Raw genomic sequence first — 17699 nt, forward strand, 5'->3', positions numbered from 1 at the left:
CAACAACAAGGTTGGATTTGTGAAAATAAGGGTAACAGAACAACACAATTTTGAAGCTCATTGTAGTTGCAGCTCAGTATTTGTAATGTAAACTACTGGTTAAAAGTTTTAGAACAACACACTTTCTCCAGTTTTTTACTGAAAATGATTCAGTTTATTGTGTCATTGCACTCTGAAATGAAAGCAAATAGAGCAAATAAGCAGTTTGAGTTGAAAAAGAAATCATGGAATCCATGAGCAATACTGTAAACCTGATGCTCATGAGGGTCTGGTACCACAGTGTGTTCCAACACTGCTTTTATGCAGACAGAGGGGGTTGGAAGTAACCAAGAAAAGATGGAACACCTGTAGGAATTAATAGCACCAGCTTTTAAGGCTTATTCAACCTTAATTGCTGCAGAACAGCTTTAAATTGTTAATAATAATAATAATAATAATAATAATAATACATTTTATTTGTATTATATTGTATTGTTTTTGTGTTTTGGGTAACCAAACCTCTGGCTGCTCAGTACTTATCTTTGTACCATTTCAAGCTATTCTTTGGACTTGCACGACTTAAATTGCAATAAATAACTGGAAAAATTAGGGTGTTCTAAAACTTTTGACCGGTAGTGTATATGTCGATATACCTTTTTCCTGCATCAGATAAATTATTACAACAAAGAAATCCCCTTATCTAACTTGTAAATGAGCTCATTCATGCTGTTGATTTCTGTATATCTAAGGTGCAAAGTCTTAATTTTGAGTTATTCACTTTTGAGCTCATGGTTTAAACAAGCAGCATGAGACCTAAAAACTATTGATTCACTTGAATTACTTTCATTTCAGCATGCATTCTTTTGCTTTTGCATAAGCAGATGAATATGAATGAGCCCAGTGCAGTTTTCAGTCATTAAAGTCATCTTACAAGTGAGCTATCATCATAAATTGCACTGCAGTTCAGTAAAGTTGCTTTAGCAGTGTGCACCATGCAGTCTCAGCCTGTTGTGGTCTGGTTTGTGTTTTTTCACTTGGGTCTCAGATGTCTCGTTCTTTCCTTTGTACCTTTGTGTGTATGTGTAGCCTTGGTCGTCCCTGCTGCGAAACTGGAACAGCTTAGCAGTTACTCACCCTGGCTACATGGCCTTCCTCACCTACGACGAGGTCAAAGCTCGACTACAGAAGTTTATTCACAAACCTGGCAGGTGAGATTTGCTTATTACACACACACACACACACACACACACACACACACTCAAATGAAGAGCTGGGCGATGGTGGCATATTATAAGAGTGCAATTCAGGCTTAAGTGCTTTTTTGTGAGCATGTGCAAGTGCACATCTGAAATGGCCGCTCTAAGTGCTTATTGTTGAACTGCCTCCTGTCGATACCTTGATTTTCATTATTGGACCTTTCCTAGACTCCTTACATACTTTCGTGTTTCCACGGTTAACAGCACAGTTGCAGGTTGACAGCAATTTTCCATTTTGGAGGTAAAAATAAGTCGTATTGCCTGTCAAAGGTCATTTTCTAAAGTGTTGGAAGAATAGATGGGCACACTTTAAAACATTGTTGCCAGATCTGCAGAGGAGTCGTTTGCATGAGCCTGTGTTTTAAACACCAAAGGGCAGCATGGCATTGCTTGTATAAAAGATTGTACACTGAAAGCTGATATCACTCCTCATGTAAGAGGGCCATGGTGACCCTTAAGCACTTGCTTTGTGCCTTGTGTATTCTTTTAGTATATGTATTGCACATTTTTGATATAACCTCTATTTGATGAGTCCAAAAGTCTGCCTTTAATGCCAAAACCTCATTTTCTTGTACATGAAATAAATTTCATTAACTGTAATCCACCAGATGCTTAAATGATGCTACACTGTCTTCAAACAGACCATATTAAAAATAAGATTTTTGCCTGTGTTTACTGCTTATCAAAGACAACTGTATTTTTTCCCCCTATTTCGACAAGTGTACCTGTACAGTAAACTGTATAGTTTACCTTTTACTGTGAAGGGGGCTTATTGAAGGTTTAAATTTCAACATATACATTTTACATCTTTTCATGTCTATTTTTTTGTCTTCTCAGTTACATTTTCCGTCTAAGCTGCACGAGACTGGGCCAGTGGGCTATCGGCTATGTAACAGCAGATGGAAATATCCTCCAGACTATTCCCCACAATAAACCCCTATTTCAGGCACTCATTGATGGCTTCAGGGAAGGATTGTAAGTACTTTGTAAAACTTGGACACTTAATGTAAAGTTTTGATGCTATTTGTTTTCTGACTGACAAATTACCTATTCTTCATATTATTCCTATTGTTATCTTGCATGTTCTTCTTTCTTTCTTTCTTCTTTCAAGGAAATCCCATGCATGAAAAGTCACCAAATTTTGCGCAAAAATCCAATCCTATGTCAGATTTTTAATCTTATAAACTATAAAACTTTTCTGACAGCTGTTTGAAATCTGCCTTTAAACACTAACAGCTACTGCCTTGTACACAGGTGTTTGTCTTCAGCAGTTTGTGAAGCTACATGTGACATTTCCATTTGCTAATTAACTCAGTGAGATAGGGCTTCATCTCTTGTACCAGAAATTGTTAATGTCATTTTTACTGTTTTTGGTATTATTGTCAAAAAACATGATGTGGTTAGAAATTGCTTAGATTTCATTGTGGGTCGAACTAAGTTATGGCATATAAAGTACATTTTCAGAATATATAGGGAATGGTAATATTTCAAACCCATGGAGAAACAATCATGTGCTCTGTATGTATTCATTTGTAAATAATGACTCAGTTTAACAGAGATCCACATTAACTCGCCTGTTAAAATACCCCAGACTGCACTGACACTACATATATTTGTATATCCTTAAATTGCATTTGCTTTTGCTATTCCAGTTATTTATATCCTGATGGACGGACACAAAACCCTGATCTAACAGGGCTGTGTGAGCCTTCGCCTCAAGATCACATCAAAGTCACACAGGTCAGCGCTGTGCACCTTAACACGCTAAGCTTGTTAGTAGTGCTGTTTAGTCATGGATTGAATCAAAAAAGGTAAAATATCTTGACAAAAATCCCCCCTGACCAATGAAGCAGGAGTGGAATGCATGAACAGAAGGAGTTCACAGACCAAAGGGTCAAACAAGTAAAACTAAAGAAAGAAAAAGAGATCAAATGCATTTTCAGCATGGTTTAATTTATACCATGCTATAAGGCCCTGCATTTCATGGGAATATTGACATTGTCTTTGTTCAAGTACAAAAGTAGTTTGGTGTTGTTTGGATAACACATGCACTCATATTTAAAGGGTTATGAACAAGCTCATATTGCGTGAGCAGCGCAGAACTGAAACTGAGAAATCTGCCTCCACAGTCACATTTCAAGCCTCAGATTCTCCCAGGCTGTTTTCAGAATGATGTCGGGTGCTGTGGTTCAAATCTGACTCGTTTGTCTTGTCACCTCAGGAGCAGTATGAGCTGTACTGTGAGATGGGCTCTACTTTCCAGCTCTGTAAGATCTGTGCTGAGAACGACAAGGACGTGAAGATTGAGCCCTGCGGTCATCTCATGTGCACCTCCTGTCTCACTTCCTGGCAGGTACAAGAGTGGATGTGTGCTACCAGTCTTTGTGGGTCGACTGAGGGACAAACCGCCCTGTAGGAGTACGGACACCTCCATCCAAAAACATCGGTCTAATTTCTTGTCTTTTTTTTAGGAGTCTGAAGGTCAGGGAACGGGCTGTCCTTTTTGTCGCTGTGAGATCAAAGGCACTGAGCCCATCGTAGTGGATCCTTTTGACCCAAAGGACAATAGTGGAGGCTCATGTAGGGGCACATTTGGAGCAGAGGGGGCGCCGTCACCCAGCTACGAAGACGACGAGGATGACAGACTTGATGACCCTCACCTGATGATGAGCAAACTTGCCTGTACCAAAGTAAGACTGAGGAGACTCGCAGATGCTCTTTTTTGTGTCCTGTTGCTGTTTTCCAATTGAAAAAACATGGAAGCAGGTTTTCTAGCGTACTCGTTCCTAGTGATGTTACGAGATGAGCCGAGGCTATGAAGCTTGTGTCTAGTAATGGAGGGGGCGTTTCCACAAAGCACACATCGAGGCTCAGCTTCAATTGGGGGAAAAGCCGAAAATGATTACGAGCAAAGCTTCGCTGCCGGGGTGTACCACGTGACTGCTTTACAAGCGAATCAACTTTTATTTTTTTAATATACATTCACTCTTTTGTCATTTTCTGACCCGCTTGCTCCATTTCAGGGTCACAGGGGAATGTAAATAATCGATCTTTGGAAATTTAGGAATCGGTAAAGTTCAAGAACAAATTCGTGAAAAAACTATTATCGATTTGTTTTCACCACTCCTAACACTAAATGAGGGTGGCTAACAAACCCTGGACAATCAACAAGTAGGGCATCCGATTTTCCGTGATCTCGCAAAACAGACGATAATTACAGAATTCACCTCCTGAAAAGGAAATCGGGTTTTATTATTTTTTTATTACTTCTTGTATTATTGTTGATATATTTTTCACGATAAAACGGTTGGTCTAACGTCTAGCAAGTGCAGTTAATTACTTTGACATATGTCATATTCTGTCCAAAATTTCACTGGATTAGGGAGAGTGTGCTTTCAGCCCACTAATGCAGCATAGAAATATGAAATTAAAACCATTTGGCTCAAGTGGTGTGATGCCTCATTGGGCTTCATCTCACCATCACTACTTGTGGCATCAAGTCTCTGTGGATGGTTTTATGTGTAAACATACTGCCATCGGCCCAGGTCGTCATAAAGGTTGTAAGAAAGAAATAATAATAAATTATTTTGCCCTACTCATTTTTGTACCTTTCAAACCTACTTCTCAAATAAAAACTCAGCTGTATCATTTTTGATTCCACAATTAGTGTTTTAGTTTGTGTCAATTACGTTTTGTTCAAAATGAAACGAGTCAAAGATTCTAACTTACCTTTTACATTATATGGCTGTAACAAGATGATCTATTTATTATCTGTGATCCAGGTGGAGCGTCCGCCATCACCCATGTCCATGGCTCCACAGGCCTCCCTCCCTCCTGTGCCGCCCAGACTCGACCTGTTACCTCATAGACCTTCGAACCCTCCCGGTGCCTCCAGCCCTGGAGTCACCACAAAGGTAGCGGAACACATACACATGCTGGTTTTAGGTGAAAAAAAAAGATTTGTTTTGTTAACATCTTTATTTATCAGATTTCAGCAAGTAAAATCAATTTCACTTGCCCACTCAGTTTCTTTACAAAGTTTCATCATACCACATGTTTTTTGTACACTAAACTTATTTTTTAAAATAACTCTTGTTTAAATTAAGATGATAGACTTACTGTAGATAGTTCTTAGTACTTAGTTCTGTGTAATTTTGTAATCAACAGTGTTATAATCTTATAACAGGTTTCTTATTAAAAATATTTTTTAGTGTGAAAACAAGAACAGTGGAAAGTTCTCAAGTTCGCATCAATATTGAATGTGTTCTAACTGAGCTCCCCCCCCCCCCCCCCCTTCCCCCATGCAGGCAGCATCCCACCACAAAGACAAGCCTCTTCCTCTTCCCCCAGCGCTACGGGACCTCCCCCCGCCCCCACCTCCGGACCGCCCCCACGCTGTGGCATCGACCTCTGATGGAAGGCTGCAGAGGAGGCCCCTACCCTGCACTCCTGGGGAGCCAACTCGAGACAAGCCACCGCCCACTCCCCCTACCCGACCCTCGGCTGACTGGAACTCTCGGCCTGTTCCCAAGGCCCCCACCTCCTCTTCGTCATCATCATCGTCTTCGTCGTCATCCTCTTCGTCATCCACACAAGTGTCCAGTTTAGGTGTGGACCTTCGAACTGGTGTGAGGGAACTGTCCAACAGACATTCTCTCCCTTTGGCGCTGCCCTCCTCTCTGGACCCCCGCTCAGAGTCACAGACAAATAGCTCCCTCAGTCTGGATCACCAACTGGTAAGAGCCCCCACCCTCCTCCACTGCTTCACTAGTGCTTCTGTTAATATCGTCATAAGTAAACAGGGTTCACTTGGTGCCCTAGTTTGCACTTCCACATATAATAGTATTTAAAGTATATATAGACATTATTTTTTGATGGTTTTAATGTTTTATGTGTAAACCCACTGTCATCGGCCCAGGTCATCATTGAAAATGAGAACTGGTTCTCAACTGACCTTACCTGTTAAATTTAAGAAAGAAATAATAATAAATTATTTTGCCCTATTCATTTTTGTACCTTTCAAACCTACTTCTCAAATAAAAACTCAGCTGTATAATTTTTGATTCCACAATTAGTGTTTGTTGATTTGGGCTTTTGCATATCCAGTCTTTGAATTCAATAGTTTGATTGCTTGGCCTGCTCTGACCGTATAATAGTATTTAAAGTATATAAGGCACAGACATTATCCAAGCAAAAAGTGACATACTGTATTTCAGTCCCTGCAGGATCTTCACTGAAATGTTCTTGATTTTGTGACTAAATGGGGGATTTTGGAGGAATTGACAGTACGTACAACAATTTTAGATTTAAAAAAAAAATGACTGCCATCATGTTTTATAGGCATGAGAGAACTGTGAGCTCTGGAAAAAGTACAGTTTCATTGAATTAGTGTATTTGGAGTTACTGAGAAATCTACAACTACCTTCTACTCTTGTACACAAACAAAATATTAAACTTAAGATACACTCTAAATCCTAAAAGCAATCTAAATCTAATTGAGAAAATAAGGAACAACATCAGATTTTAAGCAGCTTAATCTGTATCTTCTGCTTTACTGTCCATGGTGAGAGGATGAGTTGGAGTTTGGCTGTAGTTTGTATTTCTAAGCGTCTGAGTTGATCTTCTGTTTTCCAGAATTTTGCTGCAGTTTTAAGGCAGGAGTTTGAAAACCCTAAAGTCAAGCCCTCAGCATCAGCCAATGCCATTTATTCCTTGGCCATCAGGTATGTTAGGCTCACACTTTGTGATGTGAAAGAATCAATTTGATTAACCGACTTGATTTTTGAAAATCACAAAAATCCACATTTCGGATTTTATTCTCGTTCTTAGACCATCTCCGGCTCCAAGGTCAGTGCCAGGGGAGGAGGCTCGAGACAGCGAGGATGAGTCCGAGTACATGATCCCCTCCTCTCGCCCAGTCCTGCCCGCTTTTCCTGCTCCACCTGTGGTTGAGACCCCACCAGTCCCTCGACACTCACTGTCCGCACTCCAGGCTCAGATGCAGGCATCCTCACTCAACTCACGGTAAGGAGGTTTCAGAAATCAGCCTGAAGTCCACAAAAAAATGGTCTGTTTTAACATTGTTCGTCCCGGTTTGTGTTTTTGCTGTCGTAGGCAAACGTTACCGGACTCAGAAGACGGACCTCAGATGTATGAAGCCATGTACGACGTCCAGGCCAGGTCACAACAAGCTAGAGATTCAGGTGAGCTCAAACTCATCAATAGCTGTGTTTTCATTACCCTCGGAAAATCTAAATAGCGCAATAAAAACTGGTAATGGAAGCACCTGAATTTCATGAGGAGGAATTTCAGACGTTTTCATATTGAAATGTGTTGCAAAAGCGCTATGGAAACCCTTTTTCCACAAGCAGACGTCACAGAACATGACGTACATGGTCACGTGATGTGACGTACCTGGTCACATGACCTCTTCTCTCCAAGAAAACATGGCACGGTACGTGCAAACAGAAAAGCAGACTGGGACATTTCTTAGCATTAGACTTATTACTGCCACATTAGTCGTGAAACAACAGAGCGTCCATCTTCCTGCGGCATAGTCTCGCGGGATGAGATTTCAGAGGAGTTATGAGGCACCTGCCCAAAACAACACGTTCAAAGCGCAATTGTACTTTGTCGACATTTAGAAATATTGCTTTTATTTTGCGAAGATCTGTAATAGAAACCCAGCTACAGACCTCAACATTCACACCCTAAAGATGCTCTTGCTGAGTTTTTAGCTGTGACGCTAAGTTAGTTTCTCTTTTTTTATGCACCAGATTATTCCGAGTTGCCCCCTTTGCCTATAACCAACGGGCCCAGAGACCCAGCAGCTGAAGACAAGGAAGAGGAAGAGAATGGTTACGACATCCCCAAACCTCGCCTACCCCTGCCTCCAGCCCGAAGGACCCTTTCTGAGATGGGAGGATCTTTGTCTTCTTCCTCTTCATCCTCTTCATCCTGCTCTTCTGCCACAGCTGCTTTTAATCGCCTTTCGTTAGATTCAGAGGCGGCAGCATTAGCCTGTGAGTTTACATCTTTTTTTAGATGTCCAACATCCCTCAAAATATTCAATGTTTAAAATGATTGTTCATGCCTGTGCAGTGTTTTTAAGAATTAGGAATAAGTATCAAGTTATGGTTGGTCAAAAAATAAAAGTATGTGCCAAAGAACAAACAATAGGGGAACATAATTGATGATAAAGCGCCATCTGTAGTTAGAAGAATTAAAAGCTTTCAAGAAATACTCCCTGCAACCTCAACCAGCAGATACTTAATAAGACCCTTTTTTTAAAAAATATATATTTATTTTTAAACCCTTTTGCTACTGGTATTTATATCATCCTGTAGACCAGAGGTTCGCAATTTTCTTGGGGTCATGGCCTCATTTTGATATTACAAATGTCCGGTGACCCCAGAGACATTTTTTTTTTCTAGAAACAAAAATAATTTTAAGCATTGTATTTACCACTTACTGTATTTTCTGCGCTATTGAATGCATCGCTGTGTTTGCCGCATTCCAATAATTAACAATTTTCCCCGAAAAATCCACGCAATGGCCGCACCATGACATAGGTCATAGCCCTATCGCTTCTGTACAAACCCAACGTGGTTATTTGGCAACTTTATATTGTTTATTGTTTCTATTCTATCATAAATCGGCTGATTTTAACTTTATGTGGAGTGTTTTAGCCATCTCTTTCTCTCTTTCTTTCTTTCTTTCTCTCTCTCTCTTTCTTTCTCTCTTTCTTTCTTTCTCTTCTTTCTTTCTTTCTCTCTCTCTCTCTCTCTCTCTCTCCTCTCTCTCTCTCTCTTTCTTTCTCTCTCTCTTGTTTCTTTCTTTCCTCTTATCTCTCTTTCCCCTCCTCTTTCGCTATCTATCTACTATCTCTTTCTCGCTCTCCCCCTCTTCTCTCTACCGTCTCTCTCTCTCTCTCTCTCTCTTTCTGCTCCTCCGTGTGTGTGTCAGTTACGTCAGCTGTGTGTGATTGCTCCTAACACAGTGATTTGACAACTTTATGCTGTTTATTAATTCCTACTATTAAAAACTGACAGATATCTTACATTTTAATTACATTTTAACTTTTTATTCGCTCTTTGCACCGTAAATGGATACGAACCAGCACCGCCCCCTCCCCCCACTACAAACTTTAATTTATTACCAGTATTTGATTTTTATTTAAACAATCAGCAATCTTATTTAATATATAAATATATAAATAAAAACAAATATTCGGTAGTAGTATGACTTCTGCTGTCACTTCCCTCCACAATCGGACACTGTCCTGCGGATCCTGACAGATCTGTCCTGAGTTTTTACTTTCCCCACATTATCCGAAGCTCGTTTCTGAGCGTTCAGTTCACCGTGATGTACATTGGCTGTTACACTTCATTCATTCCACTGTAGGGGAATGAATGAAGTACAAGTACACATATCTTAAAGTAGAGCTGAATATCCTCAATTCAATGAGACATGCAGAATTTTAAAGTCTTTTTGAACTTATTGCCAGACTGTGGTATGGTTGGAATTGCATTACATCATTGGAATCAGCACAGTGTGCATTCTGAGTGCATCAACACCAACTATTGATGGCTTTCCATTTTGAACATCCTCAGGTATAAACCAAACCGTTTCACTTTGTAACAAAGAGCTGTTTGGCTGCTTCAGACAAGCAATATGATGTAACGTAACAGTTGAATTAAATAAGTAAATTTTTAAAAATAGTCTCTCAATTTTTATCAGCTTTGGATGGACATGTGGGCCTGTGATAATGAGTACAGTGATATATATATATATATATATATGATTTTTTTTAATTTATTTTAATGGTCAGTACTGGTATTTTGAAGTTCATCCTGAATCTTTAAACCAGTCTTCATGCCTAAAAACATGATTGGACAATACAGGATTTGCTTTCGGATCAGTTGAACATATGAGTGTATGCAGTAATGCATGTGATGTTCCCATTGTTTACATTTAAATGGAAGAATATAATTAGAAGCAGGGAAGTGATAAGTAACCTAATAAAGTGAAATATTTAACGCTCAGCTCTTTGATCAGAGACAGTGAACTCATGACATCAGCGACAAAGCAGAGCCTTTCAGAGCTGACATTTACCTTTATGAGAACCAGGTGTTTGACCTGAAGAGCCCAGTGTTTGTAGCTGAATACCAACTAATGGGCTGCCACACAGAATTACTGAACGTTCCTCTGGTGCCATTTCAAGTCTTGTTGCACCCTAACGTTGCCAAAGTGTTTAAATAGAAATAGATTTGTATTATCTAACACTAAGGCTACAACTATGGAGTATTTTGGTAATCCACTATTCTATTGTTCCATTGATTAATCTAATTGAATAAAATACACTTTTGCTTACCAGTATTGAAACTCAATTTTAAAGCTTCTGCCCACATTATTTGTTTTTAGGCCTGGCTACCGGACTCAAAACGCTCACTTTGTTGTGTACACATACCAGTATATAAATGGGGCTCATTACTCTGTCCGTGTCATGGGGGTGCCAGAGGGCCCCATTTTTTATTTGACTACTACTCCATCAGTTTTCGTTAGATCAGAATGCAGTTTGGTATGAATACTCTATACCTTTATAACTTTTTTTAAAATGGGGCCCGGGGCCCACCCCCCATTTTCGGTAATTTCCATTTTTATTGGAATATAGTCGTGTAATATATTGTTTCAAAGGTAATTCAAAGTAGATTATGATGATGCCCTGCACAATTTGATGAGGGGCCGTTTTCTCATTTAGTTGTGAGTCAAATATTACAACAGTTGGTGATACCAAATCATTTACACATACCAATATATGAATAAATGAATTTTTCAAATGACTCCTCCATTAATGCTTGTTGAATCGAGCTGTAATTTGACATGAATATTCTATGAGCAGATATTAAGATAATGTCATAATGTGACCCTCCTTCTGTGTCTGCAGCCTTTTCCGAACCAGGAGAAGCCCCAGAGAGACCCCCCAAGCCTCTGCCCAGAAGGATCAACTCTGAGCGCAGGCCCAGTCCCATCCCACCAGTCCCTCCCCCACCCTCCATCGGAGCCTTGGGGGCCGACATCAACCCTGAGATCAGCAGTGAGATCGAGCACCTGATGAGTCAGGGCTACTCCTACCAGGACATTCAGAAAGCACTGATGATAGCACAGAACAATATTGAAATGGCAAGGAACATCCTGCGCGAGTTCGTCTCCATTCCCTCTAATGCACATATTCTCACATAGCACACTCCTCTCCTCAGGCCCCTAGTGTTTGTTCTCTAACTCTAGCTTGGCCTGGCCCAGCCTGGTTTGGTTTAGGTTGGCAAAGACCAGCTCCAAACCACAGTAAAGCCACGGCCTGCAGCAGCAGCTGATCGTTGCTGCCCTTTACCTGGCGTCCCCTATTGATTATTAACTAGCTGTTAACCCAGTGAGATTCTCGCTGCTCTCTGGGCCCACGCGTTTCCCAAAGCGTCGCAGCAGGAATGACGGACGGCTGCTGAAGGGTGATGGAACATCAAAAAAAAAAAGTAATGTATGTTTAAATGAGAAAGTTAATAATTTAATATATGAGCGAAACATATTAAATGTATGTTGTTTATGGCTTGGAGAAGTTCTGTTGGTACGAGTGATGTGTTTATTAATGTGTCAGACTGCGACGTCTTTCTCAGCCATCAGCAGAGCTTTGTCCACCAGTTCAGAGCGGCTCTTTCATCACCTGTTTCGCTCTGGTACTGGTTTCTAAACTGGCTTCATTAGGTTTTTTTTTTTTAAAGAATGACTGCGTGCGTGTGTGTGTGTTTTGTGAGGCCTGCCCTTCTACCAGAGCCAACATGAATGTGGATTTCAGTACTCAGACTGTGTAAAGCGTACTACTGCTGTAACTGGAAGTGGGATCATTGTTGTCCACCCTGCAGCACCAGACTGGTTAGTGTGGTCTCTCTGTCACTGGTGGTCTGGGTTGACTCCACTGTTATAGTCACCAAACAACAACAGGAAAAAAAACAAGGAATACAAGGAATTTACTTTGGTAATATATTATTGTACAATTATCATAATTATTGTTATACTTCAGAAGTGCTTCACTGCTGCTATTATTGTCTGTGCTAAACAATTTAAGCCTTAAATGTACATTTGTGAATATCGTGTTGGACGGCCTTTCTTTAAAGTGACAGTATCCCTTCTCCAGTTTGCGATGTAGCATACTTGAAAGTTCAAAGCAGCTTGTGAGCCTGCTGTCGACTTCTCTTTGTTCAAACTTCTCCTCGATATATCTTCTCAGTAGGTGGATGGTGTAGAGCCACCAAACAAACAAACTGCTTCGAAACGGGAAATCAGCCATTTTTTTTGTCCTCCAATGTCTTTGTCACCATTCCTTGTTTGGGCCTTGAGCTGCAGTGAAGGGAAAGACTGCAGAGGCATTGGATCTGTAGGCTCATGGGTTCTCTGGCCCACCCCAAAGTCTACTTAATAATCAGTGTTTGGGCCAACTGTAAAAGCTAACTCAGGAATCATGTTTGTTTAACAGAGTGGCGCTCACTTAGGCTCCAAAAATACTGGAGAAGACTCCAATGGAAAACAAAACCAACTCTCAGCAGCTCACCTGGCAGTAGCCTTTACATCCAGGTGACATGTAGCCAAAAGTACCCGCCTAATGAAGTCATGTTAATATAGCTGCGTATGGTTTTTCATCACGTTATAACTTGCACATGTTTGTATGATTTTTCAGTGTTTGCAGGACTAGACACAACAGCTTAATTTCCAGGTACTATGAATGAGTTCATGCCTTTAGGTACACTGACTTCACTTCTCCCACCATATGAAGAATGTTTGGTGTTTTTTTTTTTTTTCTTTCTCTTTTGTTTTGCTTTAGTTGAACAGCACCAGTGTCTTCTGGGTAATGCTGCATGTTGACTGGAAGTGGTCAGTGTCGTATCGTCCTCGAGAACTTTTCTGTTCCCCGTTGCCTTGATGGACTTGTTGAATGGATGGGGAAGGTTCACCATCCTTCAAACTGTACCAATGTTTAGTTGATGTTTCAAAGACAGCCTGTCAGTGTCGTGTATTTACTTTCTTTTGCACAGAATACCAATTTGTGCTGTGATACTGTCACTTTAAAGAAAAACTAACTGTACAGATATAAGTGAAAAATTGGCGGTTTTATTTTTGTTTTGCATTCCTGTACATGCATTTTGTTCCAAAGCTTTTGTTTACTTTGTGAATAAGCTTGTAAACAGTGCCATATGTTTAGGAAATCCTCCATATGTTAACCGGAAGACCTTGTCGATGGAAAGGGTTTGGCTGGTGTTGATATCTTGTGGTGTAACACTGAACCCTTTGGTCTCATCGGTGAGTTGTTCACCTCTGAGGTTTCTCATCATTCTGTCATCGGCTATTTCCTGGATCTTTTGCTCATCTCCATGCTCTGACTTCCTGTCCCAACCTCTGCGCGTATTTACATTTTCTGCCACATGAGGGGGACATTGTTTCACTTGACTGCATCGCATCTTCTCAGTTAAAGTGCATTCATCATGTTTTGATGGTTTTAAAGAGCTCATCAACTTTGGAAGTATGCACAGTGCTGTTAATAAATTGATAAGTGAAAACCATCACATATATCCTTTTTATATTTGCATGTTGTGTAATTAGGCAAGTAAATAAATAAAATGAAATGCTAAATACCTTAAACAAATATCCACCATATTTTTAAACAACAATACAACAAGTTACGAAAAATAAGAAAATTTGGAGATGAGGCTTATAGTAAGCCATAGAAATGGAAAAAAAGTAGATTTTTTTTTTTTTTTTAATGGAGTTATTCCTATCATAAGACCCCAAAGACTAGTACAAATACAATGCACGTATTAAAATGGGCTGAGAATGCATTAAGTCATGAAAAAAGACAAAAAAAGTGAAAGCACCAAAATTTGGAGATAAGGCTATTGTGAGGCATAAAAATGGAAAAAAAAAACATTTAATTAATGACTTAATGCTATCATAGCCCCCAAAGACTAGTAAGAACATATTGCACATACCTCTTTTTTGGCTGAGAATGCATTAAGTAAAAAAAAAAATGACAAAAAGTGAATAAGTTAAGTCCTGAAAAAAGACTAAAAAGCAAAAAACAGTTTTTTTTTTAATTATTGAGTTAATGCTATAATAAGACCCCAAAGACTAGTAGAAATATACTGCACATACTTATTTTCCGTTGAGAATACAATAAGTCATGAAAAATGAAAAAAAAGTAGAAAGCACCAAAAGTCGGAGATAAGGCTATAGTAAGGCATAAAAATGGAAAAAAGTTTTTTTTTTTTTTAATGGAGTTAATGCTATCATAAGACCCTAAAGACTAGTAGAAATATAATGCACATACTTAAACCAGGATGGGAATAAGTTAAATTCTGAAAAATGACTAAAAAGTGAAAAACACCAAGATACGGAAATAAGGCTATAGTAAGCCATAAAAATGGAAAAAAGTAGATTTTTAAAAAATTGAGGTAATGCTATCAAAAGACCCTAAAGACTAGTAGAAATATTATGCACATACTTAAACTAGGCTGGGAATAAGTTAAGCCCTGAAAAAAGACTAAAAAGCGAAAAACATCAAGATACTGAAATAAGGCATAAAAATGGAAAAAGGTTTTTTTTTAAAATTATTGAGTTAATGCTATCATAAGACCCCAAAGACAAGTAGAAATATATTGCACATACTTATTTTCCGTTGAGAATACAATAAGTGATGAAAAATGAAAAAAAAGTGGAAAGCACCAAAAGTCGGAGATAAGGCTATAGTAAGGCATAAAAATAAAAAAAATTTTTTTTTTTTTTAATGGAGTTAATGCTATCATAAGACCCCAAAGACTAGTAGAAATATATTGCACATACTTAAACTAGGCTGGAAATAAGTTAAGTCCTGAAAAATAACTAAAAAGCAAAAAACACCAAGATACGGAGATAAGGCATAAAATTAGAAAAAAGTTTTTTTTAAAAATATTGAGTTAATGCTATCATATAACCCCAAAGACTAGTAGAAATATATTGCACATATTTATTTTGGGCTGAGAATGCAACAAGTTATGAAAAATGACGAAAAAGTGAAAAACACCAAGATACGGCGATAAGGCTATAGCAAGGCATAAAAATGGAAAAATTTGAAAAAAAAAAATATTGAGGTAATGCTATCATTAGACCCCAAAGACTAGTAGCAATATATTGCACATACTTAAACTAGGCTGGGAATAAGTTAAGTCCTGAAAAATAACTAAAAAGCAAAACACATTAAAATAAGGAGATAAGGCTATAGTAAGGCATAAAATTGGAAAAACGTTTTTTAAAAAAAAATATTGAGCTAATGCTATCATAAGACCCCAAAGACTAGTAGAAATGTATTGCACATACATATTTTCCGTTGAGAATATAATAAGTCATTAAAAATGAAAAAAAAAAGTGGAAAGCACCAAATTTGGAGATAAGGCTTTAGTAAGGCATAAAAATGGAAAAAAGTTAAAAAAAAAAAAAAAAATATTGAGTTATTGCTATCATAAGACCCCAAAAACGAGTAGAAATAAATTGCACACATTTATTTTGGGCTGAGAATGCAACAAGTTATGAAAAATGATGAAAAAGCGAAAAACATGAAAATTCAGAAATAAGGCTATAGTAAGCCATAAAATTGGAAAAAAGTAGATTTTTAAAAAATTGAGGTAATGCTATCACAAGACCCTAAAGACTAGGAGAAATATAATGCACATACTTAAACGAGGATGGAAATAAGTTAAGTCCTGAAAAAAGACTAAAAAGCGAAAAACATCAAGATACTGAAAAAAGGCACAAAATGGAAAAAAGTTTTTTTTTTAAATTATTGAGTTAATGCTATCATAAGACCCCAAAGACAAGTAGAAATATATTGCACATACTTATTTTCCGTTGAGAATACAATAAGTGATGAAAAATGAAAAAAAAGTGGAAAGAACCAAAAGTCGGAGATAAGGCTATAGTAAGGCATAAAAATGGAAAAAAATGTATTTATTTTTTATTTTTTTAATGGAGTTAATGCTATCATAAGACCCCAAAGACTAGTAGAAATATATTGCACATACTTAAACTAGGCTGGAAATAAGTTAAGTCCTGAAAGATAACTAAAAAGCAAAAAACACCAAGATACGGAGATAAGGCATAAAATTAGAAAAAAGTTTTTTAAAAAAAATATTGAGTTAATGCTATCATATAACCCCAAAGACTAGTAGAAATATATTGCACATATTTATTTTGGGCTGAGAATGCAACAAGTTATGAAAAATGACGAAAAAGTGAAAAACACCAAGATACGGCGATAAGGCTATAGCAAGGCATAAAAATTGAAAAATTTGAAAAAAAAAAATATTGAGGTAATGCTATCATAAGACCCCAAAGACTAGTAGAAATATATTGCACATACTTAAACTAGGCTGGAAAAAAGTTAAGTCCTGAAAAATAACTAAAAAGCAAAAAACATTAAAATACGGAGATAAGGCTATAGTAAGGCATAAAAATGGAAAAAAGTTTTTTTTTTTTTTTTTTAATGGAGTTATTGCTATCATAAGACCCCAAAGACTAGTAGAAATATATTGCACATACTTAAACTAGGCTGGAAATAAGTTAAGTCCTGAAAAATAACTAAAAAGCAAAAAACACCAAGATACGGAGATAAGGCTATAGTAAGGCATAAAATTAGAAAAAAGTTTTTTAAAAAAAATATTGAGTTAATGCTATCATATAACCCCAAAGACTAGTAGAAATATATTGCACATATTTATTTTGGGCTGAGAATGCAACAAGTTGTGAAAAATGACGAAAAAGCGAAAAACATGAAGATTCGGAAATAAGGCTATAGTAAGCCATAAAAATGGAAAAAAGTAGATTTTTAAAAAATTGAGGTAATGCTATCACAAGACCCTAAAGACTAGTAGAAATATTATGCACATACTTAAACTAGGCTGGGAATAAGTTAAGTCCTGAAAAAAGACTAAAAAGCGAAAAACATCAAGATATTGAAATAAGGCATAAAAATGGAAAAAAGTTTTTTTTTTAATTATTGAGTTAATGCTATAATAAGACCCCAAAGACTAGTAGAAATATACTGCACATACTTATTTTCCGTTGAGAATACAATAAGTCATGAAAAATGAAAAAAAAAGTAGAAAGCACCAAAAGTCGGAGATAAGGCTATAGCAAAGCATAAAAATGGAAAAATTTGAAAAAAAAAAAAAATTGAGGTAATGCTATCATTAGACCCCAAAGACTAGTAGAAATATATTGCACATACTTAAACTAGGCTGGGAATAAGTTAAGTCCTGAAAAATGACGAAAAAGCGAAAAACATGAAGATTGCACATATATTGCCATAAAAATGGAAAAAAGTAGATTTTTAAAAAATTTAGGTAATGCTATCACAAAACCCTAAAGACTAGTAGAAATATTATGCAC

At 37.8% G+C, this 17699-nt stretch overlaps 1 protein-coding gene across 3 annotated transcripts in view; it reads left to right on the forward strand.

Moving 5' to 3' along the window:
- cbl (Cbl proto-oncogene, E3 ubiquitin protein ligase) overlaps nt 1–11764 on the forward strand; it is a 36537-nt gene extending 24773 nt beyond the window's left edge. For 2 of the 3 annotated variants that reach the window (XM_028464121.1, XM_028464123.1), the window contains 12 exons: nt 1066–1187; nt 2073–2210; nt 2888–2975; nt 3457–3588; nt 3707–3925; nt 5018–5149; nt 5543–5971; nt 6870–6958; nt 7065–7259; nt 7350–7438; nt 8012–8257; nt 11182–11764. In XM_028464121.1, coding sequence (XP_028319922.1) covers nt 1066–1187; nt 2073–2210; nt 2888–2975; nt 3457–3588; nt 3707–3925; nt 5018–5149; nt 5543–5971; nt 6870–6958; nt 7065–7259; nt 7350–7438; nt 8012–8257; nt 11182–11477 — 2175 coding nt within the window. In that variant the 3' untranslated portion in view covers nt 11478–11764. The remainder of the gene's footprint in view (nt 1–1065; nt 1188–2072; nt 2211–2887; nt 2976–3456; nt 3589–3706; nt 3926–5017; nt 5150–5542; nt 5972–6869; nt 6959–7064; nt 7260–7349; nt 7439–8011; nt 8258–11181) is intronic. The other variant, XM_028464122.1, reaches the window with a different exon arrangement.
- Nucleotides 11765–17699: the final 5935 nt, after the last annotated feature.

The sequence above is a fragment of the Gouania willdenowi genome, chromosome 13 (genome assembly GCF_900634775.1).
Source record: "Gouania willdenowi chromosome 13, fGouWil2.1, whole genome shotgun sequence".
Classification (NCBI taxonomy): domain Eukaryota; kingdom Metazoa; phylum Chordata; class Actinopteri; order Blenniiformes; family Gobiesocidae; genus Gouania; species Gouania willdenowi.